At 36.3% G+C, this 18,942-nt stretch overlaps 2 protein-coding genes across 8 annotated transcripts in view; both read right to left on the bottom strand.

Moving 5' to 3' along the window:
• Positions 1-5,173, bottom strand: part of carmil3 (capping protein regulator and myosin 1 linker 3) — a 54,400-nt gene extending 49,227 nt beyond the window's left edge. For 5 of the 7 annotated variants that reach the window (XR_009268703.1, XM_058762239.1, XM_058762253.1 and 2 more), the window contains exons 1-2: positions 4,774-4,881; positions 1,237-1,331 (exon numbers count right to left, since the gene is read on the bottom strand). Coding sequence is in view for 6 of the 7 variants with exons in the window: in XM_058762239.1 (XP_058618222.1) it covers positions 1,237-1,331; positions 4,774-4,861 (183 nt within the window). In the remaining variant the exon portion in view is untranslated. Of the gene's footprint in view, positions 1-1,236; positions 1,332-4,773; positions 4,882-4,994 lie in introns of those variants that run through there. The other 2 variants (XM_058762245.1, XM_058762279.1) reach the window with 2 other exon arrangements.
• A 2,481-nt stretch (positions 5,174-7,654) lies between these two features.
• Positions 7,655-11,542, bottom strand: LOC131528532 (tripartite motif-containing protein 16). Its single transcript, XM_058757756.1, has 6 exons — positions 11,204-11,542; positions 10,135-10,230; positions 9,783-10,025; positions 9,521-9,680; positions 8,364-8,423; positions 7,655-8,241 (listed from the first exon to the last, which is right to left on the bottom strand). The coding sequence occupies exons 1-6, from the start codon at positions 11,540-11,542 to the stop codon at positions 7,655-7,657; spliced, it is 1,485 nt and encodes a 494-aa protein (XP_058613739.1).
• Between the last annotated feature and the right edge of the window lie 7,400 nt (positions 11,543-18,942).

The raw sequence follows: 18,942 nt of genomic DNA, 5'->3' as shown, positions 1-18,942 counted from the left end.
ACTAGTTGCACGCGCAGACCCGGGAAAACTTCCCGGGTCCTCCCTCAAACACAGTAACGGATTCCTGTGGAGAAGACGCTGTGCTCTGCACTGTGAGGGTAAATCCGTTAGGGTACAGTTAGGGTATGTCGAAAAACTCCCAACTCATTTTCTCCTCCAACTTCAAAATCATCCTACATCGCTGCAGAAGCACCGACCCAGTGTTTACAAAGTGAACGTGCAAGGAGGGTCAAGCACCCTTTACAAAGAACAAAAAAACAAACAAAAAGTACGCATGCGTCTCGCAGAGCTAGACAAGACGAGCATTTGTGGTTAAAAAGTGTATAAACTTTTTTTTTAAAGAAAATTACAGATGGTTTCACTAGATAAGTTGTGACTGATAAATTCTTTGCGACTGAAGAAAGGGAGACATGAACATCTTGGATGACATGGGGGTGAGTAAATTATCAGTAAATTTTTATTCTGAAAGTGGAGTAATTCTTTTAAAACTGTTGCTGTCATGTACTCTGTACTGTAGCATGCAAAATACGTATTTAGTTGCGTGTGTTGTGTTCGCTCCGCGCAGCTTGTAGGTCTCCCTCTAACCGGCTAACAGCAATATCTGCTCGCTCGCAATTGACTAGAAACGTGTCGATGAATAGTGAAAGTTTGTCGTTGTTATTATTTGGAGTTCTGATAAAGAATAGAGCAATACGTTGGTGCATCGAGCTGTGGGCTAAGTGGCGATGGGCGTTCCGTTATTGACATGCGCTGCACACAGAAGACCAATCACAACAGACTGGGTCATCAGACCAATCACCGCAGATTAGCGTCACGCAAAGGAGGGGTTTTGAAAAATGAATCGTTGAACGAACCGTTTGGGAGTCGTGAGCAAAAAAGCAAAAAATAAATGCATATTTTAAGACAATGAAAGTGTTTTTTTGACTTTGCATGCATGTCAACCTGTTGTTGGGGACTCCCAAAACCAAAATATGAACCTTTCATAACCCATAATAGGGGCACTTTAATAATACCTATATGATGATATATGCTGTTATTTATATTTAGAAATTTTTTTTATCATGATTTATCACACATACATAAACAATCAAATATACTGAAGAACGAACATTTTGTAAAATTTGGAACAACCTGATGGTAAATGACGACACAATTTTAATTTGCGTCAACTGTACTTTTAATGACGTATGAATAGTTAAATGCAGTTAAACATGGAAGTTGAATGCAGTGCCTTACCAGAATCCGATCTTCTGATTTACCACTCTTGTTCTCTACTTTGATAGCTCTCACCAACTTGATTGATGTCTTGTCGATAACTCGTCTGATGCTCTCTGCAAAATAGAAAGGCGATGCATTAATGGCAGGACAAGCACTCTATCTATCTCAGACATATTTTCACTGCACGCAAGGTTAGAAAATGACTGGTTTACAGCCATATGCCTTATTTTTACACCTTGTCCACTTGTGTAGGTGGTCTTTCTGCATGCATACTGTACATAGCAACACAAATAAAAAGCACTTCAAGATTTGCTTCAAAGCAAAAGCAGAAATTAAATGAGAAAAGTCATACTTTTTATCTGGCTTCGCACATACTGTATATGACACCTGCGATTTAATTCCTGGAATATGCATTTTACACTTTTACCAAGAGGAAAGACTCAGAGAAGGAATAGAAAGGCAGAGCGAGCAGGAGAAGGAATCACGGAGGAAAGAGAGAGAGGGAGAGAAGGATCAGAGCAAGACAAACAGTTAATGCAGTCGCAATCAACTTTAATCTGTGTAAGACCCAATCACGGGATCCTAGGCTTTCTGACTGACACTAAGAACAGCAAAGGGCCAAACTAGAGCACATGTTTCCATTACAGAGAGTCACAGGGGGATAAATAAATGGGTAAATGGGGTAGGGATATGTAAATGTGCACGAAGAAAGAGCAAAAGAGAAGATGAAAAAAGAAGAAAAAAAACAAATGGAAGTGATGGAGTGAGATTTAGATTAGATGAAAGAAGTGGTGACTGAGAAAAAGAGAGATGGAGAGAGACCACACATTTGTAATTTTGCTCCCCTTTTTATTAGGGGAATCTAAAGGCTGCTGTCTTCTAGCAGCACAGAACATCTTCAATCACTGTCCTTCATGCTGTGGTAGGTGATCTGTCATGCCCACTAATTTCCCCCATTACTAAACCTTTGCTAACGATTATTTTTATATCTAGTCCTATTTTTCATCCTCAATTAATGTTACCATTTTAATGTTTCATTTTTGTTAAATGTGCTTTTTGTTCATTTTTTTTATTTTACTTTAGCTGATTACATGCCATTTTGAAATGCTAGATTCTGACCGTATCCATACTCGGAATTTGTGCTCTGCATTTAACCCATCCAAAGTGCACACACACAGCAGTGAACACACACACACACACAGTGAACACACACCCGGAGCAGTGGGTAGCCATTTATGCTGCGGCGCCCAGGGAGAGTTGGGGGTTCGGTGCCTTGCTCAAGGGCACCTCAGTCGTGGTATTGAGGGTGGAGAGAGCGCTGTACATTCACTCCCATCCACCTACAATTCCTGCCGGACCTGAGACTCGAACTCGCAACCTTTATGTTACGAGTCCGACTCTCTCATTAGGTCACGACTTCCCCACTTAAATGTATATTTGTCCTACACTACATCAGTTTCATGTTTCTCACATCACTCTATGGTCTCTTCCTTCTCACATAATCCAATAATTGCAGCTCAAATCAATAATCTACATGCATTTATATATTTATTTAGCAGGTAGCCATGAAATAAATCTTGGTGTTGAGGTGGGTTTATTTCGATGATGACCAACTGACTGTACATTTTCCCAATTTATTGTTTTATTTTTGTATTTGTGCTCTTTTGTAATTTTACCTTTTTAACACGTCAAGATTTTAGATTAATATTTAGGTAGCATGAATTCAGGCATATTGCTATTGAGATGTTTATTGTCTAAAGCGGCATAATTGATTTGAATTTACACTACAGTATGTATGAAAAAGTTCAGGCTATATTTTAGGTGTCTTGACTGTTCACCATTTTTGACTTTTCAGCTTTCCAAAAGGAAAATAATATTAATACACCATCCTATCTGAGCTATTAGAATCTGTAGATTACTGCAAAAGTGCTGATAATGATACAGATGGTACAATGGAGGGCCACATGATGACTCACAATTCATCAAAATTCATCTCTCCAGTGACCAGTAGTAGAATGAACAGTGTCACCCACGCAAACATCATAACAAACACCGCAAATGACAGAATAATGCAATAAACATAAACTAAATAACTTAAAATAAACACTCCAATGTAATGTACATAGCCTAATTAATACCAGAAATAATAATCAATTCAAACAATTTCATGCAAATAATTATGGGAATGCCACTTTCCCCATAAATTACAAGTTGATTATACTTAGAAAAGCTATAAACTTTAAAATATTTTACCCAGAGCCATCATCAGGGACAGACAAATGGGAACACTGTCCCGGGCCCAAAGCAATGGGGGCATATTAAGGTCCCCTAGCTTACCGGTCCCAATAATTTGGTCCTGTGCCCTGTAAATTAAAGTGATAACCCTGATATTACCATAAAAGTATATGTATTGCCTTGTTAAATACTCAATATCACTGTAAATTATTATTGTAAGATAATGTGTTGTCTCACACTATATATGTCTAAATATGTGACTCTGGACCACAAAACCAGTCATAAGTAGCACGGGTATATTTGTAGCAATAGCCAACAATACATAAATTACCGATTCTTCTTTTATGCCAAAAATCATTAGGATATTACTTAAAGATTGTGTTCCATGAAAATATTTTGTAAATTTCCTGCTGTAAATATATCAAAATTTAATTTTTGATTTGTAATATGCATTGCTAAGAACTTCATTTGGACAACTTTAAAGGCGATTTTCTCAATATATATATATATATATATATATATTGCATCCTCAGATTCCAGATATTCAAATAGTTCTATCTCTGCCAAATATTGTCCTGTCCTAACAATCCATACATTCAGCTTTCCTAACTCAATTTCAAAAAAAGTGACCCTTATGACTGGTTTTGTGATCCAGGGTCACATATATGTGTGTGTGATAACATATATGGTATATGGTTAAGTTAACCAGTTAACAAGTTATCATTTCTAGCATTGCTTTTTTCCCCAAGCGCACTAAATGGAAATTAAAATAGAGAGCGCAAGCGCCTGGGAGCAGGACAGTAAATACTGGGTTAGTAATAGGGATTAATTACCAAAGGAAGATAATAATGTGTGAAGGTAATTAACAGTGAGAGCGCTCCAAATGTCAAACTGCTAGTGTGTGTTCAGTGTGTCATTGTATGTGTCAGTAAGTGTGAGGACGCATCACCGTGCGCAAAGATGACGGCCTCTATGATGAGTGTGTGTTCCATCAGCCCTGAAGACACACATGATGAATGTGACTGAAGTGTATCAGCCTCTCCGTAAACTTGCGTCAGCAGCGATACGCAAATGTGTAAATAACTCAAAGTAACTCATATCTGAGACACATCAAAGAGAGAACAGCATCGTGCGCGCGCGCACACACACACACACACACACACAACTACCTACACACTGCAGGCGAACGCAACACACACACACACACACACACACACACATACATACAGGAAACCAACTGATCGATTTGCACAAATTTAGTATTTTGAAGATGGACACGAAGTGACCGTCATTAAAGCGACCATAAGCACACATGCTCACCCGCGAAATGAATGATTCTGCCGTTAATCGCATGTAATCTGTACGAGAAATCATTACATCTCCACAAATCTGCCACCTTATCAAACATTCAGCGCTGTGAGGATTTCAAACCACTAAAACACAAAGCACCGGACGCGAGCGGGGACGCGCTTAACAAATCCCACTGTGCGCGTGTAGAATGTCGGATAGGAAGAAGAAAAAGAGCGATTGGATTTAATCACCTGTCATTTCCCGACTCACGGTAAGAAAAGCAGTCGCAACGGTGTCTTTGGATGCCATGACGTCCAGCGCCCTCTCCTCTTCCTTTCCTTGTCAAGCAGGAGCAGCTATAATGCTCGCTCTCCCTCAGCCAATGCCTATAAACATATCATACTGAAGAGAGCCAGCGAGGGGAGGAGGAGGATGGCATGAGAGAGGAGTTCACACACAAGTGTGCATATACCCCTTCTATGTAAAGCGATGAATTAATAATAATGCAAACGCAAGGTTCGTGCCTGGATGGGAACATGACTCAAGTCATTTCATCTTTTTGACTCATATTAATAATATATGGACGTGCATCAGATAGATAGATAGATAGATAGATAAAACCTTGTGAAAACGAGGTTTAATTGTATTGAATGAGCACGTGCAGTCTACTTTACATGTTAAAGTATATTTTAAAAACTGTAGTTTTTTGATAATATAATAATAACGAAATAAAATGCCACTTAAGTGTACTTAAAGAAAGTACACTTTCGGGACTGTTTCTTGACACACTTTCGTACTTTTATACAAAGTGCACTTTTTAATAATGTCAAATGAAAAGTTTTACTTTAAAGTACAATTTAAATCACCATGTTTTAATAATATTTATTAATTTTATTATTTTAAAAGGTTCACTAACATGCTAAAGCATGTTTAAGTACTTATAATTTTAAGTTTACCTATTAAATTTAAAGGTAATACATTTGAAATGTACTAAATTGCAACATCTTCAATACAAATGTTTAATTACTTTAATTAAATTATTTCCATAAGTATTCATTTAAAAGTAGGCCTATACTACAGTGTATAGCTAGCTAGCTTGATAAGGCCACCGTGATTTTGCCAAGTAAGACATGTTCCTGTATCAACATTTTTTGTTGATCCTGGATCAACATTATTTTCCAAAAACATAGACCTAACCCTATCCCTACCAATAATTTATCCCTAAAATCAGAGGGAAATGATAACAAAGCACCTAACTCTGGTCGTAAGGCTAAAATTGACATTTCCTATAAACTTATCCCTCAGTTCTCATTGCTTGATTGGAATGTTGTTCCAGGATCAACAAGGTGAACTTGGCACTTGGTGAAATGACGTTCACCACATAGGTCCATGATAGCAGGTAGAAAAAATAGACAGGAAATGTTCCGTGGATTTTCTTGCACATCTGTTAGCCTTGAGGATAATGAATATGCCAGTGTTCTCTTAAATGTTGACAAAGTTCACTTTTTGCAAAATAGTACTTTTAGCTTGGGAAAACAGACCATAAATATTGATGACTCACCTTGCACTGTTCAAATTTTTGTCCAATCAAATGCTAAAAAGTCCCTCCCCCAAGACCGCTTGCAACTGACTAGCCTATAGGGCTATTTAAAAAAAAAAAAAACAGTGACAAGCCATCTAATATATCCCAGCCAAACCTCTCTATTCAACAGGAAATACATCAGTGCAAGAGAGAAAACTGTGTATTATACAACAACTTACTCCAACAGCATCAAGAGAGTCATGCACCTTGTTAGCAGTAAGAGTGACAGACCTCAGCATCTGCCTGCTGGGTAATTGCTAGGAGGTGTTTGTGCCTAGCGTTTCGAGTCTATACGGTGACTCAGTGTTTAAAAACGGGTATTTATAGAGACTAGTGTCAGTGTCCTTGGCAGTGAGAGAAATGGTTTCTTTCATAATAGAGTATTTTAAAATCCCCGTCACTCATAAAAGGATAATACAGGCAGAAAATGATGTCTGTGATTGAACAGAACTGTAAATGGGCTCCCTGAAGTCCCTGGCACACTTTCTCTCTTTATGGTGTTCAATATTAGTGCCTATCCTTCCCTCTACATACATTTCCTGAGCTTCTCTATTGCTCTGGCATTGCTTGCTCTGTTGAAACCGTGTCTGCCCTACACTTACCCCTAGGCTGATTTTGTGTTTGGAAGGGTGGGTAGCAGGGGGAAGGGCAGGAGGCGACTGGCTTTGGTGTTGTCCCTTGTACCAACCCTCTGGGCCTTGGTATATATCTGCTCAATGAGATGATGTGCGTGTGAGTATGTGCATTTGTGTGGTTTAAGGGAGAAAAAGAAACCATGTCTGAGTGTTGGAATAGTAGAAGAGTGCAGCCTGAAGGGAGCATGACAGGAGAGACAGACTAATGCAAAATAATAAAATATAGACAGATAGTGGGAACAGGAACAGACATAGTATGTGGATGTGGCGGAAGGATTAGATAGGACAACAGATTTTCATTCAGATCAGCAGATGTGAAATGGGTAAGCGCTTGTAACATATTAGCATAAGGAGATGTGCAATAATTTCATAAATATTCAGATATTAAAAATAGAGATTATGCATATTGCTATAGTTTATAAAACAGTATATAAAATCAAACATTCAATAAACATGCAATGATTCATACAATACAAAACATGGATTTTCTTTGGTTATTCTTGGCTAAACTTGAGCTGTTCATAATTACAGATGCTGATATAAAAAGGTTGAATTCAAAACTTATCAAGTGCTGCCACCAAGTGTCTACATGCAAAAACCACATCCTTCCTCCAAATCCTAATGAATGATTGCAATATAGTTTGAGAATAAGATGCATTTCATGACAGCTGCACGTGTAACACTACACTACAACTTACAAACTACCAAATTTAAATGGAGAAGAAAGGGGTGTTTTAGTCTCATTTTTCACTGGATCGCAAAGTCTCACATAGGAACCATTTCCTGCCAGTCCGAACCCAGGATAAACAGGCTCTTTAAAAACAGTTTGGTGTTTATAAATGAGACTCATGTTGTCAGACACATTGTAAAATGCCAGGATTCCAGCCCTGTAGTCCAAATACACTCCTATTTTGGAGCCATATGATTGAAACTTCGAAAATGTTGTCTTATTGTCATGCCAAAATTCTATATGGACACGTTTACAGCGTAGTCCCCATGACTGGGCATTTCTCCCAAAGAGTGTACGCTGCTTGCCTTTTCTACGGATCTCTTGGTAGGACACGGCAATGCAGACCCAAGTGCCCCCGCCAATCTCTACTTCCCAATATTTAGGGGACCCTCTCAGACCTTCGTTGCACAGGATCTGTGACCTGCAGTTAAATCTCTGAGTGTGTTCAGGATAGTCTTGAAGCAGGTGCGAGGACTTCACCTCCTTGTTCTCATTCGACAAGATGAGACTTTCATGTGCTGAGTTGGTATTAAAAGTGAGTTTTGATGCATCTGAGGTAGATAGATGGACATATAAAAAAATGTATTAGTACACCAAACACAAAGGAGTATGTTGCATTACTTCACAATCAGAAAATAAAATGCTACTGCATGTTCAGTTCTTGGAAACTTACACTGTAGAAACTCCTCTCGTGTCTGTGGTGGTGGTGATCTTATGATTCTAGTGTTTCTCACTGCAAAAAAAAAAAAACATAGGGTGCATGCTTAGATTAGATTAGATTAGAGAACGTTATTACGGTAATCCCTGTAAAGGGAAACTCATTTGCAACCATTACACAATACAAACAACATACAAGATTAACAACTTCATTAATAAACCTTACAGCGGCAGGAATAAAAGACCTTCTAAATCGCTCTGTAGAGCACCGAGGCATTCTTAAAGGATTAGTTCACTTCCATAATAAAAATTTCCTGATAATTTATTCACCCTCTTGTCATCCAAGATGTTTCATGTCTTTCTTTCGTCAGTTGAAAAGTAATTAAGGTTTTTGAGGAAAACATTCCAGGATTTTTCTCCATTTAGTGGACTTCAACGGCGGCCAACAGGTTGAAGGTCCAAATTTCAGTTTTAATGCAGCTTCAAAGGGCTCTATAACAATCCCAACCTAGGAATAAGGGTCTTATCTAGTGAAACAATTGGTTATTTTCTAATAAACATAAAAATTATATACTTTTTAACCACAAATGCTCATCTTGAACTAGCTTGACTTCACGAATTACATAGTCACGTTGGAAAGGTCACGCGTGACGAAGGCGGAAGTACCGACCCAGTGTTTACAAAGCAAACGTGCAAAGAAAGTCAAATGCCTTTTACAAAAAAAGGTAAAACAACGATGTCTGAGGATTTTGAAGTTGGAGGAGAAATTGATATGGAGTTTTTCATAATCACGTTTCATAATTTTTCCTAAAATTTCATAATTTCATAATCAAAAATTATAGATCCCTTTGAAGCCCATTGGCTGCCATTGAAGTCCACTGTATGGAGAAAAATCCTGGAATGTTTTACTCAAAAAACGTAATTTCTTTGTGACTGAAGAAAGACATGAACATCTTGGGTGACATGGGGGTGAGTAAATTAACAGGAAATTTTTATTCTGGAAGTGGACTAATCCTTTAATTGAAAGGCTGATTACTAGTGAGGCTGTGTCCTTCTTAGGCTTCCATGCAGGCTAGAGTTCTTCTCAGCATTAAACACTAGAATGCAGCCTTTCAGCTGAGAAGTACCCATAATATAATCATGAAATATATTTAAATTAAAACTTCTACTAACCTTTTCTGGAAATCATGAATAAACTCAGCTTGCTGGTCGTGTTTAGCTTTTCTGTTAGTTCATTAGCCGCCATGGAATCACGCTCAAAAGAATTGTACGGATGCACAAGGAAGACGAATGTTTTTTTATACTCAGTCAGTGAGGGCAGAGACACAGTGCTCTGTAGAGAGAAAGAGAAAACACACCTTGAATGTGACTTGATTTTACAAGACAATTCAACAGACATCCATTTCTGTTTCACAGCCATTTTCAATAACTGTACCTCTAGAAATTGAACATCAGTGTTTGTATGAGAGAGCAGCTGCAGGCGTTGAAGATCAGCATCTAAGGTCCTCATATTGCTGATCTCCTGCTGTAGAGTCTTTATGAATCCCTCCGCTTCCTTCACTGCAGACTTTGTCTGTCCTTGGATCAGCTCTGTCACTTTGCTTTGATTGTCCTTCATAGACTGGATCAGCTCAGTGAAGTTCTTCTCATTCTTCTCCTGTGCCTTAATCGATGAAGCCTAATAATGAAGAGGGAGCAGAGTGGACGTCTTTAGCTATGCAAGCAATACAATAGCATTTAAAATGAAGACAGTTACAGTTTGAAAGCAAAGATAAAAGCCCTCTAACCTTGAAAAGCTCCACAGCTTGTCTCAGCTCTTGCACATCTTTCTCCTTAGCTTCAATTATGTCAACGGTCCGCTTCTGCAACTCCCCCAACTTAATCTTTAAAAGATTAGTTCAGTTCAATTCCAGTTCAACTCAGTAGTACAAATTCTAGTGTTTTTAAGCCTTTTAACACTTTGATTGGCACTGATAGTACAGAAAAGAATGACATGGACTAGACTCAGATTCATTCCACCCACATAAGCAATGTGTCGAGCATGTGTGCGAAACCACTGGTTAACCACAGGCTGGTATCTGGCCATTTTTGGATGATCAGCCTCAGTCACTATACATGTCTGACTGTCAAAAATCCAAAATCTAAAAGAAATCCTCAAGAAAATATTGAGTAAAAATGTATATGTTTATCTCAGTTGCTATAATTCAGTTGGATTAGCCTATATTACATATTTGGAAATTTCAAACAAATAATTATAAAAAGAAAATACAGCAGTACAACTGTTTTTGCGATTGATAATAATAAAAATAAATATTTCTTGAGCACCAAACCAACATACTAGAATGATTTCTGAATAATCGAAGACTGGAGTAATGGCTGCTGAAAATTCAGCTTTGCCATCACATCTCTAAATTACATTTTAAAATATAAGAAAGAAATTAAATAGTGTTAAAATTATAATTTTTTTAATTGTAATAATTTTTTATAATATTACTGTTCTTACTGTATTACACAGTTTTTAAACATTTAAATTTCTACTTTTGTAAATTAATTCAAATATTTTGGGTGTGGTTTAATCCTTGGAATCCAAGTTAATCAACAGTGCCTTATTCATTTCTAAGGGGAAAGCTAAGAAAAATATCTAGCTTTTATTTATTTGTTTGGAAAGGGGTTAGATGTTTTTTAGGGCCACTGATTCTGAAACAGCTATCACAAAAAAATACTGCGTTATAGCGCCCATTGGTCGCCTCACTCTCCAGTTAAGGTAACGGTCAATACAAAACCAACATCAGCTTACTAAACGCCTGGCTCAGACTTCTTCGAATGAGATTTTACATTTCAAATCACATTTCTGACCTGTTTATTGGCCACTTCCTCTTCCACTGGGATGACATCGTGACCTCTGTGTTTATCAGTAATGCACAGGTGACAGATGCACAGCTGGTCTGTGCGGCAGTACACAAACAGCATTTTGCCATGATCAGGGCAGATGTTCTCCTGCAACATTGCATTCGGCTCCACAAGCCTGTGCCTCTTTCCCACGTGCAAAGAGTTATGCATGAAAAGATGATGCTCACAGTATGATTCCTCACACTCAGTACAAGTCTGTTTGGCTTTGCGCTTCCTTCCAACGCATGCATGACACTCGACATCTGTGGATCCACTTGAATGAAGAGCTGGAGCTGTTTCCTCCATGATTGTGGATGTGCTGGCACTGGCAGTACTTGACTGAGTTTCGTTTCCTTGTAAGTATGATTATGGCACTGGCAATGCGGAATTCAAATTTTAAGGATAAGGGTGTGGTTTGAACCCGGGAGCCAGAGCAATGACTCAGAGGTCTGCTATTGACAAAACCACTGAAAGAAGCCAAACACTATCCTCTCACATTAAAACAAAAACAAATAAATATTCACCTAATCTAACAGTGAAAGAAATAATTCTAGATAGATATTTTAAAGTTTTTAAAATAATTATTCTATGCTAACCAAAGGTTGCATTTATTTGAAAATTTTAATAAATATATTAATAATAATAACAACATTGTGAGATATTATTATAATTTATAATAATTTGTTACATATTTACTTTATAATAATTATAAAGTTTTCTGTTTTAATATATTTCAAAGTGTAATTTATTCCTGTGATTGTAAAGCTGAATTTTCAGCAGAAATTGTTTGAGTCAGAATTCATTCTAATATGCTGATTTGGTGCTCTTGCTGACATACTTTACAGCGGTGCACATTTTCAGGGAAATGACAAAGTAAATGCTGGTAAATGAGTCCATTTGTTTCAAATACAGTACATCATCTGACTTTTTGGTTTATTCAAATGTTTACATTTTTAAATATCCCCAGTATGAAAATGTTACACTTATTTTACCCATTCATTTATCTTCTGGCCTGCCATGAACAGCAGCAGCATATTCAAGAATGAAGTTGTCAAATTAATAATAAAAATATTACACTTGAATGCATCAGCAAGATTTACTGCTCTGCTTTCGCTGAGTAATGAGAGGAAAACTCATTTTTAATTGTAATTAAATTGTATTACTTGTACATATACAGTAGGCAATGTTGTCCTACCACACTAACCTCTACTTAAACCCACATCTTTAAATAAAATGGAAATATGCATAGATGAAAAGTAAAAACAAATTATAAATGAAGGAATATTTTACTTTCTGAATTATGAAATTATGAGTCAGGTTACTGTTTACCAGCAGAAGTTTCAACTGATAGAGGTCATCATCACCTTCTGTGCGTTTTGCAGATGAGAGTTTTGCTGGGTACACACTAAAAGATTTTTAAAATCTTATAAGATCTTCAAAATGTGAGAGACCACAAACACGAGGACAAAAAAATCCTAGATTTAACCGTTTTGCTCCTATAGTGTGTGGTGTGCTGCGATGTGATGTGATGCAAAGACAGCACACCACACACCAACAGATTTTCAACCAGAGTCCCCACTGTTGAACATTGGAAATCTCTCAAAATCTCTGGAGACTTGAGAATAAACAATTTTTTTTTAATTGCAATTTTAGAACAATGAACATACAAGGGCAATAACATATAAATGACATCGATTACAATAATAAACAAAAAAACAATAATAAATAAATAAATAAAATAAAAAAAGGAAAAGCAATAGGAAAATTACATTTACTTAAACAAATATAAATAATTACAAATTATTATTCAAAGAATAGATTTAAGGCTTTAAAGTCCCAGTCTTTGGTAATGCGACAGCATTGCACATTTTGAATGTTTTGCTTATTCCTTGTTTTCCTTAGATTACCTTGAGAGACTCTAGGAACAATTTTAAAACCCTTGGTTTAAACTAATCCTGTTCCTAGAGATCTGCCTTCCTTCAAAGTTTAGCTTTGGCCTTGTGCCCTAAACACACTACACGTTTTTCAGCTGTCCCAGGCGAAAGATTGGCATCGTGAAACAATCGTGACCAATCAGAAATCAGAAACCTTCAGAAATGAAGGTGGTCTTTCGTCTGGGACAGCTTTAAATTGTGCAGTGTGTTTCAGGCTTTAATCAAACAAACAAGAACCAGCTAATTAAGATCTTCAAGAGCACTTTACAGACAGGTGTGTTTGATCAGGATTGGAGCTGAACTCTGCAGGAAGGTAGATCTCCAGGAACAGGACTGGGCACTCCTGGTTTAAACTGTATGTAGTTGAAAATACAGTAGTCTAAGAAAAAATTATTATAACTGATTTGTTGAATATAACTTGCCAGCAAATAATAATAATAATAATAATAATGAGCTGTACCCATACATTTAAAAAAAAATATATATATATATATATATATATTTCAGGACAGTGAGACCAGAATTGGGAAGAAAAAAATCTGGGCCATATTCCCTTTGTATCAGCAGCTTCCTGATGAGGTAAATTTAAAAAAAGAAAAATAATTGGTTTCAATTACAATTCATATTTGTACAACTTTATTGACATGTGCCAGGGTACTTTTTCCATGTTATAAGTTTTATGTTTTCTAGTAGTATTTCTTAGATGTATAGAGAGTAGTATGGTAGTTCTATTGCAATGAAATGCAGATGGTTTACCAAAAACTAAAATGTACTGTATATTTGTTTTCTTATTCACTATGCACTGGTAACTACACACAGATAAGGTATCTGTTTTCTGTATATTATTCATAATTGTTTCTGTCTGTAGTCCTGGAGAACTCACAAATGCACTGTAGATTCAACTACATTTTTTGTATTTACCTTTTCACATGCTTATAATGACAACAAACCTGTCATTGACTGTGACTGTTTCATGTAGTTTTTCTTCTCTTTGCAGAATAACATTCTTGAAAAAGCAGAAGCCATCACTGGTCCATACTTGGAGTAAGGGAATCTCTGGACTTTCTTTGTAAGTTCCTCTAGATTTAGTTGAGAATCTTGTTGATATTTGAAGTGCCCATATTATTTTTCCCCCAAATATTACCTTTCATGCACTGTAAAATAGCTGTTTGTAAATGTAAAAGGTCTGCAAAGGTTTAAAGATCAAATTTCATGACAAATAAAGTTTTGTCTCCTAAAAGTAAGAATTGATTCTGAACTGCTGTGCTGAAATGAGTGTCAGAAACTCCAGTCTCACTTCCTGTTAGCAATTACCTGTTAGGTTTGTCTGCATAATGCCAGCCTATGGACTTCATTGGCTGTCCCTCAAACATCTCCTCTAATCTGCCGTCTATCACTGTAGTTGTAGCTGAGGCCAAACAGAGTACAGTAGGCTCTAGGAATGGCAGGGTTTAAGGATGTATTACGTGTCATTTAAGAAATTGTCAGTTGAAGTTGGAAGTTGAAAATGTGATTTTTATCTTTGATCTTATGAGTAATTATGTTTGTTTACATTGCTACATTTCAGATGCTGTGCAGTGAGCTGGTCAGTAATGTAATGTTCCTGGTATGCAAGTTTGCTCCACAAAATAAAGTGGTCCAGGAAATATATGAAAATGAGGATGTTCATGATTCAATATCCAAAACTAAACCCTTCAGGTAAAATAAATTTTTATTTTTTTTTTTACTTATTTTTTCATGACTATCAGTGTAAATTGAAACCAGATTCTTTATGCATTTCAAATGCAGGAAGACGTTGCAAACACAAACACCATGGCCTGGTTTTTAAAGGGAGCACATTCAAACTACAGCAGTTTAATGATACACCTGCTGTACCTTTTTGTTGTGAAATGTTCCTGTGTATTATACATGCATTTAATTCTCTGGATTTGTTTGTAATTGTATAAAAAGGAAAGAAGTCATAATTATACTTGATTATTTTATTGTAATATTGGACCTGTAAACTGATTATTTTCAATCAACATTTCTTTCATTTTGTTCTTACACAAACAATCTGTACAACAGACATTAAATGAAACAACATTAACAGCACGGAAAAGAAAAAAAACCTAACCATTTTGGTATTTTTTACATTACAAGCACAACTGCAATAGACTATGAGAACATTAAGTGGTTGCACATACTGTAGATTGACACTGGGATCTTTTGCAGTCACATTTATGTATCACCAAGTCAACTCTGTGACAGAAGACCTATCAGATGGTAATTGTTTCTCATGTGAACATATGTAAAAATGTATTTACTCATGGATTTGATGCTTTATTTACAGTGGAGAAGCAAGATGTGTGATCATATGAACTTAGGAATACACTGCTGACATGGCCAGTCACATGGTTGTCTGCTATACTGTAAATAAAATGTCATATGCTTGGAATAATAAATCAATTTAAATATAATAATATACTATTCATTATTTATTTAAATCTCTGGTTTAAAAATAGGAAAATAGACCCACTATAGTTGAAATGGTTTTCTTAAATTTTATTTCTCAAAATGATGGGTGTCATTAAAAATGTGGAGATTAGCAGAAATAAGTTAATGCAACCTCTTATTTACATATTACATATTTTAAAGTTGTATTGTATACCTGTTACTGCCATAATAATGACCCATTTCAAATGTTTACATGCTTTCTGGTCTTTTTGTTCTTAACAGCACTCAATTGTTGTGGTGGAGCAGTTATGAAATATTGTTCTTGTAAATACTTTCTAGCATTTCAGTATTTTTTTGTCAGTACTTAATATGCATGCAAAGTACAACAGTTAGTATATCATGTTAAACGGTGGTCAAAAAGTATTTAAACAGTTAGTTTTTAATCTATTTCTTCCTCTCAGAGATGTGGATTCGGACAGCAATTAAATTACCACATGACCTTGTTAATTCGGTCAGGGATTTTTACAGGGATGGTGGGAGAAAAACACTGACACTCTGGATTCGGATGGCAATAAAAAATTTAAAAATCACAGACTAACCCCTGTAAATGTTGAAAATCGCTTACGTCCCCATGAGAACCAATTACCATCCAAATCTGGCTATTATGTGCTTTTATCAGGTGGAACCAAACATACACAATTTTCCATGCATCTCCATTTTTGCACCATTTTGGACTCGGCAGCATCAGATGCCTCTTCAGTGCTAGCTCCTTTTGATTTGTCCAATTTCTGCCAGCTCCTCCAGGTAACTGAAGAATAAAATAAAAGATCAATCAATAATACAGTAATTGTCTATTGATTTATAAATGTAATGTAAATGTAAAAAATTGAATACCCTTAAAAATATACATAAATTTACTAGACTAAAACTAGTAAAAATAAACAGGAAAGTTATGCCAAAATATCAATACTATATAGAACAAATGAAATATATATATATAATCTACGCAGTGTAGAATACACTGTATATTATGGGACAACTTGCTTCAGTTTTACAACAGTCAAGAATGTTCAGGGAGCTGACAGCCATGTTTACTGAATGTTCTTCATGATTGATATAATGTGTTGTTTAAAAGAATGAACAATGGTTACGTCATAGAGGATAGCACATAGTATACTAAAAATAACAGTAACACTGACCTGTTGAGTACTCCTGCCCTGAGAGCAGTGCATAGTTCAGTAAAAATAACAGTAATGTGAATATTGAGTACTCCTGGCCTGAGAGCAGTACATAGTTCAGTAAAAATAACAGTAATGTGAATATTGAGTACTCCTGGCCTGAGAGCAGTACATAGTTCAGTAAAAATAACAGTAATGTGAATATTGAGTACTCCTGGCCTGAGGGCAGCACATAGTTCAGTAAAAATAACAGTAATGTGAATATTGAGTACTCCTGGCCTGAGAGCAGCGCATAGTTCAGTAAAAATAACAGTAATGTGAATATCGAGTACTCCTGGCCTGAGAGCAGCACATAGTTCAGTAAAAATAATATGAATATTGAGTACCCCTGCCCTGAGAGCAGCGCATATTTCAGTAAAAATAACAGTAATATGAATATCGACTCCTGCCCAGAGAGCAGCACATAGTTCAGTAAAAATAATATGAATATTGAGTACCCCTGCCCTGAGAGCAGCACATAGTTCAGTAAAAAAAATAATATGAATATTGAGTACTCCTGCCCTGAGAGCAGCACATAGTTCAGTAAAAAAAAAAAACAGTAATGTGAATATTGAGTACTCCTGGCCTGAGAGCAGCACATAGTTCAGTAAAAATAACAGTAATGTGAATATCGAGTACTCCTGGCCTGAGAGCAGCACATAGTTCAGTAAAAAAAATTATATGAATATTGAGTACTCCTGCCCTGAGAGCAGCACATAGTTCAGTAAAAAAAAATAATATGAATATTGAGTACCCCTGCCCTGAGAGCAGCACATAGTTCAGTAAAAAAAATAATATGAATATTGAGTACTCCTGCCCTGAGAGCAGCACATAGTTCAGTAAAAAAATAATATGAATATTGAGTACTCCTGCCCTGAGAGCAGCACATAGTTCAGTAAAAATAATATGAATATCGACTCCTGCCCTGAGAGCAGCACATAGTTCAGAGAAAATAACAATAATATGAATATTGAATACTCCTGCCCTGAAAGCAGCACATAGTTCAGTATGCCCGGGAAGTCACCTGTAACATTATAACATTACATTCAGTTAGAGAGCAAAGGAATGACAACATAACTGGTACATTATTTGTTTTGTATTGCCTTTTACCTTCTTCTCTCAAAACTCTATTGTTTTTTAGAAAACTCAGGAAATTTTCTATTCTTATTTTTAGCGTTCATTTTAAGCTATAAAACACTGCGGTCAGGCCAGCCTCCACTTTGAAAAACACGGTCATTCTAGCCGCCACGTTATTTTTTTGTGGTGCGTACATATACTACGCTTTACGGTAATAGCATGTTAAAACAGATCAGAGGAAAAGCATTCTTTAGCTTTCATTTATTGAGCCAGTTTCTCTGTCAATGAATGAATGAATGATTGAATGAATAAATAAATAAATAAATAAATAAATAAATAAATAAATAAATAAATAAATAATGAGTTTAAAACGGTCTGATATAAATAAATAAGACCAATTAATATGAAAAAACTGTCTGATGAGAAATTTGCATATAACCATTTTTTATCTGTAAATTCACATAGTTATAAAAATAAAACCCCGTCTCCACAAAAATGTTTCACTTTAGATTAACAGTACACCAGCCCAGGGTGTCACTCAGTCAGTTTTAGGATTATCTGATGTAGCATTACATAATAAAGGCCCTCCAAAAACTCATATATAACCAGTTTTGTCTGATTTTGAATAGCTCTAAAGATGAAACTCCCTGTTTCCACACACCAGTTTTAATTCAGATTGACAGCCCACTACCCCAGGGTGTCACTCAGTCAGATTTAGGACGGTCTGATGTAGCATTACATAATAAAAGCACTACAAACCCGCATATATGACCAGTTTTGTCTTTAAATTCAGATAGCTCTAAAATAGAAACTCCCTGTTTCCACGGACCAGTTTCAACTCAGATTAATAGTTCACCCCCCAGTGTGTCACTCAGTCAGTTTCAGGGCTGTCTGATGTATCGTTACATAATAAAAGCCCTACAAACCCGCATATATGACCAGTTTTTTCTTTAAATTCAGATAGCTCTAAAAAAGAAACTCCCTGTTTCCACAGAACAGTTTTAATTCAGATTGACAGCCCACTACCCCAGGGTTTTACTTAGCC

Source organism: Onychostoma macrolepis, chromosome 02 (assembly GCF_012432095.1).
Source record: "Onychostoma macrolepis isolate SWU-2019 chromosome 02, ASM1243209v1, whole genome shotgun sequence".
In the NCBI taxonomy this organism is placed as follows: Eukaryota; Metazoa; Chordata; class Actinopteri; order Cypriniformes; family Cyprinidae; genus Onychostoma; species Onychostoma macrolepis.
This window is presented reverse-complemented; position numbering and strand designations above follow the sequence as displayed.